The sequence below is a fragment of the Trachemys scripta genome, chromosome 4, assembly GCF_013100865.1.
Source record: "Trachemys scripta elegans isolate TJP31775 chromosome 4, CAS_Tse_1.0, whole genome shotgun sequence".
Taxonomy (NCBI): Eukaryota; Metazoa; Chordata; order Testudines; family Emydidae; genus Trachemys; species Trachemys scripta.
The window spans coordinates 19,988,805-20,012,104 of NC_048301.1; the positions used below are offsets into that span (position 1 = coordinate 19,988,805).

Genomic DNA, 23,300 nt, shown 5'->3' on the forward strand with positions numbered 1-23,300 from the left:
TCATTCAACGTTCTCTGTGTGTATCTTTCTGTCTGAACCATTAAGATGCATTCATGCCTTAAGTGTGTAACCACATGATCCTATTATTGTAACCTTTGACTTTCCGTATCACTTCCCCACTTCTGTTTGCTTGCCCATCCTCATTCACTGTGGGTCACCTGAAATTAGATTGTAAATTCCTTGGGGCTGGGATCTTGAGTTCTACTTGTCTGGAAAGCAACTAGCACATTCTTAGGTGCTGTAAAAATAATAAAATAATATGCAGATTGCTGCATACTGATTAGCTGTTTCCCCTAGAACTCACCAATCCATATAATCATAACAAACGTTGATGCTACAACTTTTTGTTTACATTATTTAGTATCATCTGATTTGTCAGTATAACAACCTGTTGAGTGTCACATGCCAGTATAACAATACATTGGTAGTAACCTATCTTCCTGGTAATAAACACCTGGATTTACAGTTTCAAACTTACTGATAACTTCAGATAGGAAACATTTGTAATTACTATATAAATAATTACTACAGAGTAATAAGGGGTGGACGTACTTTGTAGAACTATGAACTTTTGTAAAGATTATAGGAAATTTCCAGCTGCTACTTTTAAATAAATAAATGATAGCTCAAACTACAAATAAAAATCTGAATAACCAGTAGCTTCATGTGATGTCAAACATTCACTGTTTAGTTTGGAAAACATCACCACTGTGTGGATGACATTTCTCAGGCTCAGAAATGAGTGTAACGGAAGACGGATCTGTATCTAGTACATTAAACATAGACAATAGCGATAAAAATACCTACTTGGTTGTCTAGCTCATCCCCTGACAATGTAGAACATAGGCCCTAGAGGATACATACTGTACGTTTCTGATTTAACACCTTGTTCATTCCAATGGTCCAAGTAATATAAATTACCTAATACAAAATATCCAGCACAGGATCAAACATACAGAAACATGATTGCTAGCAGTAAACAAACAGTGATGCCTTCTGGTTCATTGTTACACAAGTCAATTCTTTTGATATCTGGTATAGAATAAGAAAGAGCCACCTCGGCTTTGCATGCACACAGGTTTCATCAGTGGTTGCAACAATTACTTATGCTCTTGCATCAGTAAATATAAAACAGGGCTAAAGATAATCCTTGCGATTCAGGGCTAGCTTGAGAACTGTCAAACTGATCTGCATGATCTATCCTCTGGGAGTAGTTATCCTTTTTCTCTGAGATCTTGACACTGACGAAGATTTACATGCATCTCAAGAGCAGCAAAGACACGAACGTTAGAAAAAGCACATTTCAAATCATCAATGGATATTTCTCCACTTCCAGTAGTCCCATTGTACATTAATGATCTGTGACCTTTCCACTGTAACCCCAGCATTCAGGGTAGTTCTTTCAAACTTCAGCGAGCTGCAAACATTTAGGATATCAGCTTGAGAGGTGCAGAATTGTAAAAGAAATTGAATCTGTTGAGTCAGTTCTGAAGTTCATCCTGGACACCCAACCCTATGTCAGAGAAATTGGGCCCAAGACTCTCCCTCGTCCCCTCCTCCCCCCCTCAGCTATTTTGTAAACTTGTGGTATTTTGAAATAAAAATACCAATGAAATAGCCAGGGGACAAGATGTTTCCAGTGTTAGTGATCACCTGCTCCCTGCAAATCAGCTCCCTTTAAGGTGTCTCGAGTTGGGACCTGGAAACTGAGGCACCCAAAAATCACTAGTCACGTCTGAAAATCTTAGCCAAGAAATTTACATTTAAAAGTTAGTTGCCAGGCACAAAGTACGTTTTTAATTACACTCCGAAATGCAATAATTAACACAAACCTTATTATAATCTTATTGTTCACGTTCACCCACACAGCTGGTTCTGAAGATTCAGCATAATTTGTTGTTGGGTAATGTCTCTAGTCAAAAAGCCATTATTCTTTAGCAATTTGATCGTCTCTTTAGATTTGGTATCTGACTGTTAGCTCAAGCCATAGAGAATACAATGGCAGGGGGACAAGTTTGCATGACGAACCATTTTTCAACATCTCTGCTGTCGTGACATCAGATTCTTCAGGTTTCATGGCTTTTGTGGTGGAATTTTTCAAGTCAAAGCATATGAGTGTAATTGGGGACTGGTTTACAGGTGGCGAGTTTGTCCAGGATACTCTTAATGAATAAACTGACCTATTTTACCTCACCCTCAAGGTATGTCTACACTGCAATTAGACACCTGCAGCTGGTCTGTGCTCTGGGACCCTCCCATCTTGCACGGTCCTAGAACCTGGGCTGCCTGAACATTTATACTGCAATTAAAAACAGCCCCTTAGTCTGTGTCAGCTGGCACAGGCCGGCCACAGGTTGTTAACTGCAATGTAGCCATGCCCACAGTGGCCAGCAAAGATGCAAAGCAAAGAACTATAGGAATGGCTAGAACTTTTACGTTAGAAGCTAATCTTACAGGCTTACAACATGGGAGTTGAACGTTTAGACGGGCTGCACAAACACTCTGACACATGTCCAGACTCCACTTCTATCTGGCCAGAAGATTGCATCACATCTTATCAAGCAGACCTGGCCACAGTGATCCACGTGGGACCTCGACTTGATTATTGCAACTCATGTCTACGAATGAAGTCACACACCCTGAAAAATATTCCAACCAGGGCCAATCGGGGGGGGGGGGGGGGGGGGGGGGGGGCCTTTTGGCCTGGGCCTCAACTCACAGGGGGGGCCTCAAATTTAGACACTTGTTAATTTTTTGGCATTTGATAAGTTTTGCAACTTATTTTTATGAGCATCCCTATCGGACCAAACTGTGACACACTTTCTCAGCTTAGAACTGCAAAATTTAAGCAAATAAGAGATGTGATTTGGTGAAAGCCTTTTTTTGTTAACTGATATAGAATTTGTCATAGTAAAGAGTTAAAAATGTTCATAAATATTCATAAAAATATATCGGTTCTGATGGCACAAGATTAGACCACGTGTCGTCATGTTTTATTTTTATTATGGCCTGGGCCGCTCTGGATCTCTGAGAGGGCCTGATTCCACCTGGTACAAAGCACAGCAGCCTGTGCTCAGTGAGCCCCTGAAACACATCAGCCCACATCCAGTCTCTGCCCTGGTTCCCCTCTGAATACAGACTTCAAGTCAAGGTCTCTGACTTACTATTTAAAGCTCTCCCTGGACTGGCCTTATTACAATCACTTGTGATAATTACTTGCCTCTTGATAAAAGACCGTCGCTAAGTGACTTCTCAGTTTAGCCTGGAGTGCTTCGATAGGGTACATGATATGCCATTTGGTTATTGAACTCACAGGATCATCATTTTGTTTATATATAAATAATTTAAATTATTTGAAATCAAGTTATGCAAATAGCCAGCCTACGGAAATGCATGTTTTATTGCTTTCCTTGCCCTGCCCTCCCCTATTGCTTACTGAACTCACATACATCGTGTCTGAATTTAGACTGTAAACTCTTCAGAGCAGAGACCACGTCTAACTGTGTGTTTGTACAGTGCGTAGCAGAATAGGGCCCCAATTTGGATTTGGTCCAACAGGCAGTACTGCAATAACCTGTATTTATTGTGTACCCACACACCATTACCTGTTCTGACAGACAATATGACTAATGCACACCCAGAAACTCTGCCTGCACTGCCTAACATGCATGCCATTGCTATGAAGAGGCTCTCACAATCACCAAACTTCTGGTCAAGAAGACCTAGATGTGTCCTATGGTTTGAGGCTGACAGCATGTAAAACCAGGGGAAATACCTTTGCCTGAAGGAATGTCATCAAGTGTTGGAACAGGAATGAGGCAAAACCCCTCTATCCCTTGCATAGCCGTGTATAGCAACAGAGTCTACAAAGGGCCATATTCTCTCTGTTATGTACTCCAGTAGGAGTTCTGAGAAAACATCAGAGTAGCCTATGGATGAAAAATGCCACCAAAACTTTCAACGAGTATCATCTAGCTCAGGGGTGGGTAAACTTTTTGGCCTGAGGGCCACATCTGGGAATGGAAATTGCATGGGGGCAATGAATGCTCACAAAATTGGGGTTGGGGTGCAGGAGGGGGTGAGGGCTCTGGTTGGGAGTGTGGGCTCTGGGGTGGGGCTAGGGATGAGGCGTTTGGGGTGTAAGCGGGTGCTCTGGGCTGGGATTGAGGGGTTCAGTGGGTGGGAGGGGGATCAGGCCTTGGACAGGGGTGTGGGAAGGGGTGCAGGTTCCGGCTGGTGCTGCGGGCTCTGGGGTGGGGCTGGGAATGAGAGGTTTGGGGTGCAGGAGGGTGCTCTGGGCTGGGACCGAGGGGTTTGGAGAGCAGGAGAGGGATCAGGGCTGGGGCAGGGGGTTGGGGCTTGGGGCAGGCGCCAAGCAGCACTTACCTCAAGCGGCTCCTGGAAGCAGTGACATGTCCCTTCTCCAGTTCCTATGTGGAGGAGCAGTCAGGCGGCTCTGCACGCTGCCCCATCCACATGCATCACCCCTCCAGCTCCCATTGGAGTGCTGGAGGCTTCTGGGAGCTGCATGGTGCGGCCCCCGACCAAGCGCCGAAGCGGGGCAAGCCCCAGACTCCACTCCCCGCTTAAAATGGCTCACGGGCCAGATCCGGCCCCTGGGCCGTAGTTTGCCCACCCCTGATCTAGCTAAAAATTTTATCACCAACTTTTAGAAGTGACACTAGATTTAGTTAATGAATCCTGGGTAATTTTAGCATTCACAGACATTATTCTGTCCTCAGCAATGTTGACAGCTGATCTTTCTGGACAAGAGAGGCTGAAAAAGTTGTGGCAACCTAATTAGATCATTTCCTCCAAACTAATGACCTTGCTGAGAAGTCTGACAAGGTTCAGGCTTTCTTTTTTATAGAGACCAACCTTCTTAGTATTTACCAGTGGTTTGAGCAAATATAATATTGGATCATACTGCTTCACCTAACTCATTGACCATGTGTTGGCTTGGGTAGTAACAATGTAAGACAGAACTCATTTCTTAGTGTGCATGATTGGGAAGGTGAATGGAAGGTTAAATAAGGGCTTAACCAGCAGTAGTAGGCTGGAATCAGGATGTCTGTGGTAGCTAAGGTAAGCAGGAACACCTTGGTGCTACGAACAGTGGACAAAATAAACCTGGAATGTAAAAGTCAATTTATTCAGGAACAGCACATGGACAGATCATGCTGTATAGGGATTGGTTTCTAAAACGTAACCAATCCAATCATGAAGCATATAATGCAATGTGTAGTTAAAAATGCATGTATTACTAGCATTAGTAAAAATGTATATACGTTTTGCTGTGTCATTTTGGATGTGTAATACACCCTATATCCAGCCCCTATGCTTGAGTCTGACCAACTCAGCGTAGCTTTGCTCTATGCCTAATAAAGGAACTTGAGTGAGCCTGGAGTCAAACAGAGTTCTTGGGGAACCAAGTAAAAGGAGGTCTTGGGAAAACTCCAATTCCATGGATTGCTGCTTCAGTGATTGAAGCTCAATATGTTTTAAAGTGATTCGCCTGCACTCTGAGGTCTCACCGGGCAGAGTCCTTGGACCTATGCTGTACTGTTTGTATTATATATATATTTCACATGGGTGCTATGATTCAAAGGCATAATTATCATGGTGACACTCACAAGACACATGGTCACTCCTCTCCCCATTCAGTTGACTACAGGAGAACAACTCTTGGTTTAGTTAGGCTCTAACTCTAAAGTAACTTTCAGCCAAAGTCTGAGCAAACACCACAGCTGATTTAAGGTGGTCCCTGCTACTTTTTGAATACAGTAGAACCTGAGAGTTACGAACACCAGAGTTACAAACTGACTGGTCAACTACACACCTCGTTTGGAACTGGAAGTACGCAATCAGGCAGCAGAGACCCCTCCCCCCCAAAAGCAAATACTGTACAGAACAGTACGGTGTTAAATGTAAATTACTAAAAAAATAAAGGGAAAATTAAAAAAAGAATTGACAAGGTAAGGAAACTTTCTGTGCTTGTTTTATTTAAATTAAGGTGCTTAAAACCAGCATTTTTCTTCTGCAGAGTGAAGTTTCAAAGCTGTATTAAGTCAGTTGTAAACTTTTGAAAGAACAACCCTAATGTTCTGTTCAGAGGTACGAACCTTTCCGAATTACGAACAACCTCCATTCTCGAGGTGTTCGTAACTCTGAGGTTCCACTATAGCTTCATCCTCTTCAGTTCCCTTTAATGGGAGTATCAATAGCCTGCTATAAAGGTTCAGAACCCTGCTTTGTTCCCTTCTTGGGATAGCTTTTGCTTGGCATTTTCATTACATCATGACCCCTTTACAGTCATTTAGCATATAAAAAGGTTACTACTATTTACTGTCTCAGGTAAATGCTTAGCCTTTCTTTCATGCTTTTAATATACCTCAGCTACATAATTTAAAAACTCATTCTCTGCAGACCTTCCGGACTGTTTACATTGCCAGGTGCAATTTATCTGGAACTTTTCACGTTGCTTGCTACTTTACGCAGAATGTGAACAGCATATTACACCAGAGTTAAAAGCTTACCATTGTGTTTTAGTGGGTTTTGACATATTTCTCTTCAGTTATAAAGCGTTATTATAATTTTCCTAGCCATAGCAGGCAAGGGTTCATTCCACATACGTGACTTGAGTATTGCATTCTAGTTCTAAGGTTTTATTAAGTTCTTGGATATAAACCCTTTTCTTACTATATCACATTTCTAAACTTTTGCCCAAACTTAACCAGAAATGCTGGACATACCACTGATTTCAATGAGTAGAGTTCGCTTACACTGTGACTGAAAACTTGGCCCCAAGTGTTTTAAAAATCGGAATTTGTCTACCTGGTTTATGTGCAGGAAAAAGTCAATAACTTACCTTTTTCCCAGTTTTAATGCCGAAGGCTAGTACTTTTTTTTAAGTCACTTTAAGATGCTTGTACAGAAAGTGTGGTATAGAAAGATATGCTGTATTGTACACTTTAAAGACGTGATCACCAGTGTTTCTACTTTAGCGTATATGCTTTTTTGATAAAGGGGGGAGGGATAGCTCAGTGGTTTGAGCATTGGCCTGCTAAACCCAGGGTTGTGAGTTCAGTCCTTGAGGGGGCCACTTAGGGATCTGGGGCAAAATCAGTACTTGGTCCTGCTAGTGAAGGCAGGGGGCTGGACTTGATGACCTTTCAAAGGTCCCTTCCAGTTCTAGGAGATATGATATCTCTATTTATTTATTTATTTTCTAAAGATAGAATGGTATCCATAGTATATGTCGGTCCTTTGAGGGTTTCTCAATAAGTCCTCTTATCTGCTGTGTCACTAAGAATGGATGCCATGGATGAATTGATTTTGTCTCCCAGAATCAGTTTAAAGCTCTCCCCGCTCCCCAAACTCCACTATTTCAGTCCCAAATTTAATTTATCTTCAAGTGACATATTACTATTAGTGAAGGATTTCCTGTTCCAGTGTAGCAATTTTTAGAAAGTTTACCATCGCAGGATTGATTCTTAAGATGCCACTCAGTCTAGGTCTTATACAAATAAAGCTATTCTCGTGCACTATGATCAGGATAATACATGTACATAGCTTTTAAATTGTTAAATCCGCCTATAATTTACCAGTTCAAGGATATGTTAAAATTGAGGCCTAAAACATCTGACATTGTTCCTTTTGAAGTTTATTTAATCATTATCTTTGGATTTTATTAGCTTGATCCATATTAATGTGAGAGCTATAATTTACTTGCTATGTAATGCTAGCCATTTAATACATTTTATTAATGCAATGGGTCAAGATGTTAGCTTAGTAAGAGAAGTTTCTAATACACCAATACTGTTCAATCATACCCATACTGGATTAGGCTGATATAGCAGTAATGAGAGACAGTATTTTTGTACATGCATTAAGATGTTTTTTGTGACTAGAGGAATGCTCCAATGTGAATGGATGCACCAAACATAGCATAAAACAGGATCATGTATTTCTAGGTGTGAAAATCGGCTCGTATGTCTACAGTATATTCCATAGGACAATAGTTGTGTTTGGCAGAGAAAGCGGGGTTTCCTCCAATCGTGTGCATAGTGTTCACTCCATATTCCTGGGGGAATTTGGTCTGTAACTTGGCCTGGGAAGGCTTCCAACGCTAAAGGGCTCAGAAAGGATCAATGGAGCATTGGCTGCATGGAAAGGGGGAGGAACTCCTCCGTGCTTCAACAAAGGTGCCATTTGTTTGAGGAAGACATAAAATCAGAAATTATAGTTGTAAATCAAAAGTTGTATTCCCTGTCTGCAAAAAAAAAAACCACGGCTGTTACTCTGAAACCTATTCCCTGTCTGTGCATCTGCCTTAAGTATTCTCTATATTTGCAAGTTCTAGGCTTTCATACCTAGAAGCATTATTGCTTTAACCAGAAATCTATTAATTCTTTAGCCACTCAAGATACAATCTGATGTCAAACATAGCTATTCTGATTATGTCCTGGTCAGAAGGTAGGTAAAATCATTGTTACAGAAACTCAGTTCAGTTAAAGAGTCCCATCAATGAATGTGGCTATGTCCACACTGTGCCACAGTGCGAACTATGGGGATTCAAATTGTAGAGTGCACCAAAGTGTCTCTTACTATAGTTCATGTTAATGTCAACTGGGTACCTTTTAGAACACACCTGAAGCATCCACACAGAGCAGTGAGCAACATTTTGGCGCACAATTCTGAAGCCTGTAGTCTGCACTGTGGCGCAGTGCAAACAAGCCCTGTGTTTAAGGTGTCAGCCTTATAATACATTTAAAAAGTGTAGTTTAAAGTAACACATTGGTGAATATTAGCACAGAACTGCAGGCGGATGCTCTTGATTGATGCAATTATTTGCGCTGACACACACACAGTTGTTGTAATTATTATTACTGACACGATCTAAACTATTGCAAAAAACCAGTGAAGCGAAACAAACGTTTATTTCCAGAGATTTTATTAATGTAAATCCATGAATATATAATCAACTTTGAATCCCCCCCCCCACAAATATAAATTCACATAACAGAAATGCTGCTGGTTGCATGCAGCATTTCCCCCATAGATTTACTAGATAAAAACTCAGTGTCCCAATTATAGAAAATAAAAAAATCAACATACTAGTTATAGAAAAATAAAATATTTATAGAGTAAGAGACACTATATCATGACATTCTAATCTCATTTGTTTAGCTATATGCTCAGACACTTGGCACTGAAAAAGGACCTAACCTGAGATGTGACATGCTAGTGTAACAGGTTTTCATTTTTTAAAAGAAATTTAAAATATCAGCCATAAGAAAATAATCTTAAAAGATAAGAAAAAAGTAAATATATTTCTAAATTAATTCTAGGTTCCCAATATACTCTAGCAGCATCTGCAATCATCTCCACCTTCCTTTTTTAATTCTTCTTCTTCTTCTTTTTTTTTAAATTATTGCCCACTAGTGTTTAATTGTTCAAAACTGGCTTTTTTCCCAGGAATGTTCATTTTCCATAACCTATGGAGAAATCATATAAAGAAACAGTTAGCTTTAAGACATGCAGTGTGGACCACTCAAATTTGCCTGAAGCCTTTCCAAGACAAGCTTACATTGTAGCCTACTGAGTAAACTCTAATCCAACACTCAGGAATGCCTTCAGATTGTCTTTCCTATAGGTAGGGAAGATTAAAAAAAGATCAAGAGATGGCCCATATGAGAGTTACAGATTTAAAGTGACATGCTTCTCAGTCTGATATCAAATTTTATTTAAAAATAAATATTGACTTCAACTGAGGTGAATGTAAAGGCACCACAAATCTTTGAATTTTACTGAAACACTAAATCAGCGTGTAGTGGGTATAGGATGCTACCAATGAGAATTCCCCACTCACATACACCAGTGGGAGCATTTTACATCCACTTTATACAGGTGTAAATGACTACCCAAGACGCATAGCAGTGGAGAATCCAGCCCAAAGTCTTTAAACATCCTGAGGGTTTTTTTTTTAACCTCTCCAATATCTTAGATTTTCCAGTACACTGGAAAAGAGCTATCTAATCTCCAATGTGAGAGGATTGCATCAGAGTAGAATTTTGAGAAAAAAAAATCTAAGTGTTTGAATTTCCTCCAGTTATAGTGGCAAGCTGAGTGGTAAATCGTCTCCAAACATTCACGCATCATTTAAGATTTGGTTGACTGTTCTCCCAGTTTCATTTGACTGTTGGCTGGAGAAGATATATGTCAATACTGTTAATTTTGGCATTCAGTGTAAATAATTTAGAATTCAGATAATCTCTGAAATTCCTGATCTCTCCTACTGTCCTGATTCAGAATCTACAATGGCAGGGTGAATCTGTGAGGCCTTTTAAACCCAAGTCTTCTACGTCAATCATCAATAATTCCTAACATGTGCTTAGTCAGGTCTCTCTCTCTCTCTCTTTTTTTTTATGATTAAGATTTTCTAAATTACATTATTAGGAACAAAATCCTGAGTTAGGATAGCCGGGGGCAAATGCTCTGCTGGTTAAATTGTCATTGGTGTATTCAGTCTAGCTGAAGATCTGCGCCACTTGGTTTCAGTGCTGGCTAACTACAATACAGTCTGTCCTCAAGCCAGTGAGTCAGAATGTGTGTTATCATTTATATAGTGCCACAGGTGTCCATATGAGGCAAGGGTGCTTCTCAGAGGAATTTACGATCTAATACAGTCAAGACAGATGAATATGCCATCAAAACATGCCAGGAATGAGATGAGAAAGGAGTGGGATGATATGAAGTGATCCCAAGGTGTTGCTCTGGCAAATGAGCCCATCTTGCCTTTTAATCTTGATGTGGAAAGGTTTGGAAGTCTACACTGCAATGAAACAGCCCCACAGTCCAAGCCATGCAAGCCCGAGTCAGCTGGCACAGGCCAGCCGCGAGTTTTTAATTGCAGTGTAGACATACCCCAGAAAACAGTTGCAACCAGAGCTGAAGTGTCACTCTGTTCTTTAAAAACAACAAGGAGTACTTGTGGCACCTTAGAGTCTAACAAATTTATTTGGGCATAAGCTTTCGTGGGCGAAAACCCACTTCATCAGATGCATGGAGTGGAAAATACAGTAGGAAAATATATATAGCAGTACATGAAAAGATGGGAGTTGCCAGACTAACACGGCTACCACTCTGAAATCTGTTTTTTAAGTTTCTGATGAAGGCGCAATACATATTTCCCAAAGATGCTGTTTTCCCTAGTGCTGTTATTAGATTGTTTAGCTAATTAAACTCATCCTCTGCCCAAAGACTCCTAAGTCACATCAAATGAAAACAGATCCATACAGTTACATGAAAGGAACTTGTCGGTTTAAGTAACAAGATACTTGTTTTGGGGAATGTTTAATTCACTCCGTGTATTTTCTTGGTTGCTATAAGCATAATCTATTTGCACACATTACAAAAACACATTTTCCTTTTGAATGAAATATGTAAACTCTGAAGTATTTGCATGGTTGTAGTTTGTCTGTCTGTTTTGATTCTGACTAAAAGTATTCCTGATTTGGGTTTACTTAAGTAAATTTAAATCGATGTACCAGTGGTTGTCAGACCTGCGGAGAAGAAACTCACTAATGCATTCTTTACTTTGTAAATTCTCTCTCCTTTCCATTACAGTAATACTTAGATGAAATTCAGGATCCCATAGTACTAGGTGCTGTATGTACAGTCCCTGCCCCAAAGAGTTTATAATCTAAATAGACAAGGCAGTCTATTTAGATTATATCCCCATTTTATAAATGGGGAACTGAGGCACAGAGAGGTTAAAGGTCTTGCTCAAGGTCACAGAGAAGTTTGTGGCAAAACCAGGAACTGGACTCAGAATTCTCCAAACCCAGTCCAGGGCCTTAACTACAAAACCATCCTACAACAATAACAACAGCAACAAAAAAGACAACCCAGGCTCATTTCAGCAAACAAGAACTTTTAAAATAACCATTACCTGCTTTATCTTCAGTTGATTAAGGAAGTCTAGGAGCTCCACATGCCCTGTAGCCTCTGCCTGTAAACAGAAATTTAAAGAGTACTGCCATGGCTTGTATGCATGTACACAGGCATGCAAAACTACTTAAAGCCTGACTGAAATGTCTAATTACTTGTGGAGAGTTGGGAGAATGATGGCTTTGAATGACTTATTACTTGACAAGAGTTCTGGAAGTGTCATTAATTTGAAGCAAAGACTTTTTTTTAATCAAAACTGTCGGAACCAAAGTGGCATTTAATTTGCCCAACCTAATACCATCTGACATGTCAGAACAGATATGCCATAACACACATGCTTAGCAGAGCTCCACATGCAGTACACCAATAGTCACACTTACTATTTGTAAGGGAGTTCTGCCATCATACCCAGTTTGTTCCAGGTTTGCACCAGCTAGATACCAGGCATACAACCCTTCCACATCGCCATTAGCAGCGAGGCTGGAAAAAGAACAATTAAGAACAGTTTACTTTTTCTAAATCTGTAAGGGCATCTCACTGTAATACTGTGTTCTCTTAACTATCAGAGAAAATAATGTGAACACTAAACCAACAACAATCTTAGCATGACTGCCAGGATGGGGGGGGTTGGAGGGGCGGAGAGCACAAGTAAGGGAGGGAGAAGTTTACAAAAGCTTTGAACAGCTGAGCCAGCAACACGGCTTGATGAATCAGTTCCTTAAATTAACAAGGCTGTATTATAAGCAACTTACAACAGGCTAGTTTCACCCAGTGGGTGTGACTATGACTAAAGGGGAAAAAAGATACGCAGTTTCATATTTCACAACACAATATTTATCCTGTGAAATGGCGTTTAAGGGGGGCTGGGGGGAGCTATCCCACATTTGAGTTGCAGTGTGTTGCATTTTCAATAATAGTTTTACTATACAGAGAGTGACAGCAGACATGCTACCAAAATATTGCACTTAAAAACAAACTACAAAAGTTGTATAAACATATCTGATACAATATTGCCTCTAGCATGAATGTTAATAGTCATTATCAGCTATGGTTATGACAGCATTATGTTTCTGTGGTGCCATTTGGATAATTGTAATGATGCTACAGTATTTGGATCTTAAATTAAGGGCAATTTATAAAACTCAGTATCAATAAACAGCCATTTTACACACAGTGAGAAAAAAAGTCTGCTAAGGGAGGTCTATGCTCACCATTTCTAGATGACAAACATTATACCGTTCCAAAGTGAATCAAGACACGAGTGGATTCTGAATCTGTGGTGTAACACCACAGGCAGTTTCTTGCAGGCCTGCTGGCAGCCCCACTAGTATCTGCAGAACTTAATCTTTCATTTAAAAAAAGTGTTTTTAGCTCCTGTGGTGTGAAAAACACCTGGATGTGCCCCAATGCAATGTCACCTGCAGACAGGCTGAAACAATAGAACAGCATGTAGTCTGAAAAAAGTGGGTGGGTCTCACCATCACGCCGCCATCTATCTGCCTGTCCCCCCAGCAATTATTTCTGACCCCAAATCAATCCCGCCCCTCAATCCACATATCAATTCTGCCCCTTTCAGCCTCACCTTTGCTCCTCCGACAGCTCTAGGGGTGCTTCACCCCACCCCAAAATCCTGGGGTCTCCTTTCTGCTTTTCCAGGATGCAGGGATGGAAGGAGCAGAGGAGCAGAGCCATCATGAGCCGCTGGACTCTTTCCTCCCCATCCCCTGCGAGAATGGTGCAGGTTGCTTGGGGATGGAGTGGAGCACTCTGCCTGCTTGCAGCAGCAGCCCTGGGGAAAGCAACCAATCAGAGGGGTTCCCCAGCCGCACTAAAAATGTGTACCCCTCAGCAACTTAGCTGGCTTCTTAGAAAGGTTGTTTCCCAGATCTGCGACCTGACACGCTTTAAGGACTGGGCCTACCCCCAGGCATGTCAAGAGGATGTTAGCTCTGGAGCTGTAAGGCCTTTAAGCATTAATATTGACTACTTGATGAATATCTGAACAGAAACAGCCAGGTGATTCTCCAGTGAGGTTGGATCTCATTGAAGTGAGGGATGGAAAAGGCCTGTTTGTTTAGTCTCTGGCATATGCCCTGGTGCCCTGAATGTCGCTCTCTGTCTTCTGAAGGAAAAGAGTACTGAGGACAGCAGGCCATGGGTAAGGAGGAAGGTGAAAGGCTCCTGAGTGTTGTAGACTGGCTGAGCAGACTTGACTGCTGGAGGTGGGGGAGGAGGAGGAAGGAATGCAGTAAAGGCATGTGAGATCCCAGCAGCAGGCAGCCAGGACAGCTTGTAGAAGGGTCATTCTGCAGTCAAGTCCGCAAAATTTGTTACTCCCTGCTAGTCTGAAGCCACTTCTCAACTGTTGATAATTATTTTTAGGTACTTAAAAAAATCTGTAAAGGGGAGTGGAAACCTCTAACTGCAGCAGCCTGAGGGTGGGTGAGAAGAAAGCTTTTTCACGGTCTTTCCTGGCAGCAGCCTGAGAGGGTGGGAAGAAGATAAAGGCTTGCCTTTGGTGGGGAGAGGAGTTAGCGTCTTTGTTTTGTATGAGAAATTTAATAGTGGAAGCAGGCATAAGGTAAGAGATGAAATGTTGAGGAAGCACTAATGGAAAGCAATGTTGTTGCAAAAAGGTTATTTCCCACTGACAACAGACCAAAGGGGGGAGTTTAATAGTGAGTTAAAAGGAAAGAGCCCTTATAAATTGCACAAGACAGCAAGAGTATTAGAAAAATAGGGAAATGAGTAGCTCACAGCAGTGGCTACTCAACAAGTGAAAGTTTATTTGTTTCAGAAGATTCATCTTTTGCTACATCTTTTGCTTTTGTGTCTGGATTTGTCCAAATTTGCTGACATCATCATAGATGGGAGTCTTTATCAACAAAAACTAAGAATGGCAGGTTATCAAGTCACAGTTGCTCAAATGGGTAATGAACAAACAGATAATTTAGTACCACTGTATCCTAACCAAGAGCAAAACCAGTGAGATAAATGTTTATTATTTGTTTTCACTGCTGTCACTATATGTGACCTTTAGTCTATCCTGTTGATTAATTCACAGCCAATTTACATTTTCCCTCCAGGATATGAAAGCTAAATAGGGCCGGGGGCATCCTTTGAGGTTTACTGCCTCAAAGGAATTGTTTTGGTAAAGACCTAGATGAGATTTTTAAGTTGAAAATAGTCAATCCATTTGATATGCTTGAAGAGTGCAAGTAGCTTGGTCATCTTGCATCTCACAGACATTATGTTGATTCTAAATAACTTTAATCCAATTTCAGAGGTGTGCCAAAAAGGAAATCTCTTTAGGTCTGCATCACAGGAACTCCACTGCTATGTACCTTCTGAGGTTTGCAGGGCCTCCTACCCACAGCCAGAAGCCTCCTCTGCACCTAACAGGTTGGCAACAGAGGAGAACCACTCCAGAGGAGAGCCATTGGCATGCCTTGGAAGGAGCACAAGAGAGAAGCCCTGCTACTACAGACTCTCCTAGTTTACAACAGAAGAGCTACCTTCCTGCATGTCTCGCATGGGTATGTCTACACCACATCTGGGAGAGAGCCTTCTGGCCAGGTCCACAGACTTGTGCTAGTGGGGCTCGTGCTAGGTGAGTAGTTGGTGCTTTGACATTTGGTCTCAGGCTGCCAACTCCACTCCGGCCATGACAGCCCAAGCTCTAGCCCAAGTTGCAACTTCAAAGTACCATCTACAGAGCTATTTTTACTGTGTTAGCATGAGTCTTTGGACTCAAGCTGGAAGGCTTGCTCCCAAATGCAGTGTAGACATATCCCAAGAAGCTTTTGAGGCGATCCCGAGGTTTGCAAGACAGGAGCTTCCTTCTTGCACACATGCAGAAAAGCGCAGGAAGGAAGGGCCTGGCTCTGTAGAAAAATGGGAGTGTGTCTGGTGCAGAACATGTTTCAATGCCAGCCCAGTTTCAAACATTCAAGGCTTCTTGTATTTTTATTTAAAAAAAGGAAATCCCACCCTCCAAAACAAATAACTCTTCAACACTGGTTGAGAGTGAAAAACAACACACCGCTAAGCTCTTGTGCCGCTTGGCATACCATATAGTAGGCAGGAGCATAGATGAGAATACCATTGGATTTTTAACATTTGGGAAGGATGATTATAGAACAGTTACATAATACAGGAATTTCCACTATGGGCAGAATGACTTCATTGTAGAAGAGTCAAGATGGTGGAAAAGTGATAAATGTAATTATATTAGCTAGTATGTGCAGGTTGCACTAGATTACAAGCATAAAAACTGTTACGAAGGCTGGGACTCCTCGGTGCTTCATGACTTTCAAAATACGCATTGCAGTGACAGCAAAATAAGAATAAAAAGTTGGTACCATTTTAACTGGATTAGAAGAAAGTATAAGCTTCTTAACGGCTACTGATAGTGTTTACCATGAGGTACTGCTGACTCATCTGTGGGGTTTTGCAAAGGGTGGGGAGGCTAAGTTCCTTTTTCTTGGTGAGCTCAGAACCCCATCTTTCTCAGGGGGTCTTATACACAGTTCCATGTGGGGATCCTGCTTGTTCAATGTGTAATTAAAGCCACTGGAATATGATGAGATATTTGTAGCTGCAGCACCAACCAGACAGTAGAGAAATTATGTTTCTCTGCTGGTGAAGATTCTTGATATGCAAGGTAGTGATTCTGTGAGGGACTAATATAATTCTCTCTAGAGTACACTCAAGGATACCGTTCATATTATCCAGTGTCCCCAGGCCTTTCTGTTCATGTTTCATAACTGCAAGGAGAGATGGGAGATTAAGATTATAAAAGCCTGCTTCATATTTTATTTCTTCAGAAAGTTAACCAGGTAGGTATTAGAAGCATGGTTCCAGTACCTTCAGAACTATAATTTATCCCAACATCTGTGATCAGACTTAAAAAGGTATGTTATCCTGATAACAGGTTTGAAAAAGAGCATCCTTGGATTTCATGAACTGATATTTTAACATATGAGTGAGTGAGTGAATTCATTTGCTTGCTCCCCCCTGCCCTTACTTCAGCCTTCTTGAGCACAGACTGTTCAGAACAGGTGACATTCACTTAATAGACAGTCAAAAAAACAGTAGTATAAATCAAATTTGTGGCTAAACTGAATCTAGTGGAGTAGCTTTCTGAACAAATTTGGAGAGTCACCATTATATGTCTTGGAGTGGTCACAGTTTTGTTTTGCATAAAGACAACAATACCCCTGCAGTGGGAAAACAGATTTGGAAGATTCTGAGGGATGACTGGTAAGAAAACTTAGTTCTCATCTCGACAAAATGGAAACGTGAGATCAAAGAATTAAACATCTTAAAAATGCAAATTCCTCATCTGACTTTCTAAAAACAACAGGATGAATTAACACTTAAAAGAGGCGGCTAAAAGACTGGATAACATGAGAGTGTTTTGTTTGCAAGTACAATTCCAACACTAGATGCACTAGAAAGAATTCCAACTGACATTTTACAGTTATCAGCTGATGACCAAATGTACTAAACCGAACACTTTAGTTTCTAAATCCTAAATCATTTTATGTCTAAAGATAAGGAAATTAAGGGGCTAGCATTAGAACAGCAAAAGCTCTGGCCATGGAGATGAATGAATACAGAATAAAGCCAAATTATTTTGACAATAGAGAAGCAGTGAGAAAAACTGGCTTTTGGATCTTAATTCAGGTAGAGAACAATACAAGATGATTCCTGACACAATGCTAAAATTAGCTAGACCAGTCCTTGAATGCTACCTAGGAACCAATCAGCTTTGGCTCTCCAGACCCTGGGGGCTGGGCATATTGCCATGGTGCCGGTCACTTAAATTAGACCAGAGGAAGAGTTAGTAAAACATCTGTTTGTTCCAAAGGCAACTCTAACCAGGCTGAACACATGCAACAACCTCACCAATATGCCAATGCCTAGTATGAGAAAACTCCCTAGGAAGATGGTGCAGGGGTGGCGGATAAAGTGAAACTGAATAGTATGGAAGAATAAATCACTGAGTTTGCTCAAATCATCTAAGAGCTGTCATATCCCAAAGTGAGTATTCCTGACACCTTGGAAGGACAGAACATCTGCAACAAGACAATATTAACTACAAACACTTTAGCATTTTGGCTCATACACTCTGGAGGAAATTCACCCCTCTGCAAAGGGACACCGAAGGCCTTCTAGAGCAGTATAAGGGAAGTGGTTCCCTTGTGCAGAAGTGCCCTGCTGAAAAGTCATAGTTCAGTGTCTCTCTCAATACCATGTGCATTGTGGAACTGGACTCCACATCAGCTCTGTGTAGGCCAGTGCAAGGGGCATGGCCGCAGGATTTACACTGATGCAGCAGTCCCGGGTTCCCCATAGGTGTGAGGCCACTATTCTTGTCTGTGGGTGGGTGGCTGTGAAAGAGCTGGTTCATGCTCTGTTCGTGTTGTGTGGTGGAAAGTCTCAAGACAAGGAAATCCATGCACTAATTCCATGCACAAAGCCCACTCATTCTCCTCTCCACATATGTATATTCCACTCTCTGCACAGTAGATATCTTTAAAACAAATGGGTTTTTTTGTCCTCTGTTAGCTTAATACCATCACAAACCAATTTAAAATGCTTCAAAAGCCTCGGGGGTTCATTACCACTTCATTCAAAGTACAAGAGATCACGCAATACAGATCCAGTGTATACAATATTCCCTGAATGTACTACAACAAATTGCATCACATTCACTTTTTGTTTAAAGCTACATGCTCTCATTTTTGTGGTACTACTATCAGGCTAGCCAGTTAAACAGGTTCTGCAGAGGGCAGAAGGGGCTATGTATGGGGTCAATTTATTTGTGAAAGAATGTAATTTTCTGAGCCGCTCCCCTAATACTTCTGACAGATGGATCAGAGTTAGCAAACTCTTAATTTGAAAAGACTTTCCATTGTTTCCATCGCTTGCAATGTTCTGGGAAATATGTAGTATAGCTCTATATGGTTTGGGTGCAGGCTATGTGCCAGAGAGTCTCTCTTCTGCGTATTGTCGTAACAGTTGAGGCACTCCACCTAAGAGTCCCTATATTTAGATGTCCAACAGCTAGTAGCAAGGTGTTATTAGTAGAGGGCCCTCAACTATGGAATCCATATCTTCTGTGGGGGTAGCAGAGCTGTAGCCCTTGAAGACACGGTACAATGTATTTTGCTCAGTATTCTGTCTGGGTGAGGAGACTAGTATTTAATTTATTGTTGGGGGAATGAGGAAGAATAAAACCACTCCATTGCTTCAGTAGAAATTGTCCCTGTTGCTCTAATCTCAAGATCTGGACACCAAAAACACAAGTTCCCTACAACCCAAAAGTAATACAAAATGTATAAAAATGCATCAGGAAGAGGGACAGACTTGCTTCAAATACATTTGCACATTTTCCATAATGCTCTCCATTTCACTTGTGGAGTTCTGCTATACTACTTCAGGTATGTCACACAGTCAATAGTAAATTTTGTCCCTTTACTTGCATTTTAGTTATTAATTCTAGCCCCAAAATAGTATATGCCAGGTACCCAATGGTCCCTGGCATATATAATAATTACTTATATAGTGCTTTCCATCTTGAAAGGATTTGAGAAACAATTCTCACATCAGTCATTGAAACAGGTTACTATAAAAAAATCACCATTTTACAGACAGAGTAACCCAGTGTCAGAATCAAGATTACAACCCAAGAATTCCTCACCTAGGGCCTTGCTACACTTTACCACAGCTCAGACTATGGAGGTGTGAACTGTAGTGCACACCAAAGTGCTGTGCTGTAACCCTCCCCCCCCCGCACTTCCCATGTGGATCCCTAGTTTGCACTAACATATTATTGTATCACTTCGGTAATTTATACCCAACCACATTGGTTTGCTTCAATAATAAAACCCCTGATTGTTTCCCATTTCAAAATAAATCCTGGGCATATTAACAACTCAATCATTTACTCTTGAAAATAGAGATAACAGGAGGAGGAGGATGTAACTGTAACTACTGCATATTAGCACAGCTGACTTGGTGTAAGATGCCAGGGAACGGGCGGCCTACCTAGTGGCTGCAACAGGACCTTAACTGGTGGTTGTGGCGACAGTCCAGAGTAAAGGCGAGCATAGATCCAGGAGTCAGGTACCAATCCGAGGATGAAGGCAGAGTCAAGATTGAGGGGCCAAGCCAAAAGGTCAGAACCAGAATCAGAATTGGGAACACCAAGCCAAAGGGTAAGCCAAAGTCACAATCAAGAAGCCGAGCCATAGATCAGAGTCTGAGTCAGAAAAGGGCAGGGAGGCAAGGACTAGACTGAAGCTGATATGAATCAAGGCAGAACCAGGGTTGGAGCAATTAGTGGAAGCCAAGGCAGGGCAGGTACAGCTGTGGGTACGAGCTGAGCAGCTGCTGTGCTACTGCTGTTGCAAGGATCAAGTAGCAGGCTGCTGGCTCCCCTGCCCCATCAGGAACACACACATTTGGAGAAGGCTCATTGAGCCCAGCTGAGCTTGCTGTGTTGCCTAGCGACCAGGCTGGGAGCTAGCTGTGCTCCTGACACTTGGACCATGCTACAATGCAATATCTAAACTTATGTCATCTTTACCTGCAAAGTTCCGTTCCTATGTTCTCTAGCTCTTGGCTGGAAAGGTGAGCTCCAGTTTCACGCAGTAACTGAATCACTTCTATATGCCTTTATGAAAAAATTGATAACAAGAAAAAGAGTTATTTTTAACAATTAAATATCCTGGGGGAAAAACATCTAGAGATCAAAACAAGTATTCCATAAACACAGATTTTATACACTGATTCTCACCATTTTTCAGATTGGTATGTTCCCCTCCCCCCCAAAAAAGAGAGAGACTGATGAGTATGTTCTCCATTCAAGGAGCCTGAGTTTAAAGAGAAAAGAGACCAACAGATAATCTCTAACCTCCTTCACATCACAGGCCACTAAACCCCACCCAGTTTCCTCTGCACTGATGTAGGGCAAGGAAGAGGCAAAGGCTTATTACATCATTTAACTCCCTTGGCACACTGAATTTACAAAAATGCTACATTCTCAATTACTGAATCCAAAATGAAGAGAAAGGAACATAAATACCTTTCAAATATGAATCTATATTTATTTGTCCCCTGACTGTCCCCATTTCTAGCTCTTGTTAATTCAAGCACTGAAATGCAGATAGACAATGAAGGCATTCACAGAGTAACAGTATTTCTGTGTGTATTTTCCACATAAAGGGATAGATTAGGCGGGCATTTTGAGTCTCTCCAAGGTAAGATTTCTGTTGTTTTTAAATGTTAGCAATGAAACCTTGTGGGTTAAAATGAGAGATGCCAAAGTTCCTATGACTTCATGGATGATATAAGCACCCATAAATTTAGATTCTTATTTGACCTTTGGGAGAATCTCCCACAAAATATCTCTCTGCTAAGTTTCTTCCCAGCTGGATACAATCTTCTTCATGGCCTACTAGTCCACCCATGGTCATGGTTTGGCTGGCCCTCTCCCATAAGTGCATTCTTCTGCCTGATAGGTATGGTAGGATCTACATGACCAGCCTGGCTCCCATTCCTCAGCCACACAACTCAGAAATAGTTCTGCTGAGGCCACTGCAATGGCTCCTTAAAACTTTGTTGTTTGGATTACAATGCTGTGGGATGTATGTACAATTTGACAATAGACCATCTATTACCCAAAAGGGTAATAATAAAGAAGCACTATATCAAGTTGTGGGAAAACGATCAGCCAAAATATGATAGTTGGAGAACTTGACCTAATGCCCTGTGGGATTTGGACCCAGGTCTCAAGAGAAGAAAATATGTTAATTTATTGTGTTGCCTAATTCCCAAACTCAAAGGCAGAATTTAACCGACACTGCTACAGAATGTCTATTTCAAGTATAATCACATCTATTGTGACTTTGTTTGGAGGGGGCTATAGGAACATTTTAAAGTGAAAAGTACAACGCTGTTCATTAACTAAATCAACAATCTATGGCTGGATTCAAAACCTTAAGAACAAACCAGTCACTCAATATTAATTCATCAACAAATACAAAAATAAGTTCAAATGTATGTTGAGTTTATTCTACATTTCTTATTCTTCTTGAAGATTATAATACCTTCCTATTTTGAAACTGGACTGCAGGTCAAACAGCTTGTGTTCTGAAATCTTCATCTTGACAAAGAGAAGTTACTTTAAAGCTTATCATGATGAAGCCCAATTAAAATATAAAATTTTAAATTTGATACAAGATCCACATTTCCTTATAAGCTATTCTGGTAACAACTTTATGACAAGGTTTTTAAAATTTTGCCTTTTCAAAAATTAAATTCTTTCAATTGCTCAATGGAATTTTAGCATTTAAATCATGCGGCCAATTTTTTGCCCAGAGTGAAACTGAAATCTTAATTTCTTTGTTTCTCTGCAGCAAAGTAAGCATGATCAGTTACTGCAACTGCACATATTGTAAGTTGGTCTAGTTATCTTAAATATTTCATCAGAAGAGTCCCTTGAGACATGGCTGGCTGTCAGTAAGAGTCTCCTGGAGACAGCAAGTAGGAACTAGTGCTGTCTTTATTTTTCTTTACATAATACAACTCATAAGAGTATGATTTAACCACAACATATCAAGCAGTTTAGTACTCATTTGAAAAATGAAACTGATAACAGATTATAGCAGAAAAGCTTTTACATTTACTCACAAACTTGTATTTTGTATAGGAGTACATGCAAAAAGTGTCTGTATCAGTTTCCTTGGTAGTGGTCTGTCCTGGAGTACTCAGCATTTCTAACACTCCTAAAAAGACTACTGCTCCATTGTGGCATTTTTTGGCAGCATTAAATAAATATATTGAACAGATTGCATAGAGGTGAGAGGAGGAGAGAAGTGTGTGTTGGCAAGACTTTCTTTTTTTAAAATAAACTGAAACTAAGTGGAAACCTCAATGGTCTTGAGCCCACTGTTTCCACTGCAACAGATGGAGTCTGGAGATCTTTAGAGGTGGTAGGAGGTACAGCCCTCCTGCCCCACAGATGACCTTAGATCCATATAGAAATCCTTCCAATCTCAGGGCCCCTATGGAGGGCCAGACCTTATCCGCTAGCCCCCATGGCTCTTTACTCTAACTGGTAACACAACACAACTCAGGAACCAGGCTCTCCTTGCATTACAATCATGTCTGAACCACAAAACCACGCTTCTCATTCCATGTGGAGGTGTGAAGCTGCAGGTTGGGAATCTGTGCTGACAGGGTCAGAATTAAGTTGTGTGGGTATTTCTCACATACATTTGACAGGAGAGAGTAGTTCCCCAAAAGCCATAAATGCTCTCCTGCTACTTGGGCTCAAA

At 41.0% G+C, this 23,300-nt stretch overlaps 1 protein-coding gene across 1 annotated transcript in view; it reads right to left on the reverse strand.

The window, feature by feature from the left end:
• Window positions 1-9,428: 9,428 nt before the first annotated feature.
• The window catches only part of ASPG (asparaginase), a 75,724-nt gene continuing 61,852 nt past the window's right edge, over window positions 9,429-23,300 (reverse strand). The window contains exons 13-16 of the mRNA XM_034770021.1: window positions 20,549-20,635; window positions 12,333-12,432; window positions 11,954-12,013; window positions 9,429-9,497 (exon numbers count right to left, since the gene is read on the reverse strand). Coding sequence (XP_034625912.1) covers window positions 9,456-9,497; window positions 11,954-12,013; window positions 12,333-12,432; window positions 20,549-20,635 — 289 coding nt within the window. The 3' untranslated portion in view covers window positions 9,429-9,455. The remainder of the gene's footprint in view (window positions 9,498-11,953; window positions 12,014-12,332; window positions 12,433-20,548; window positions 20,636-23,300) is intronic.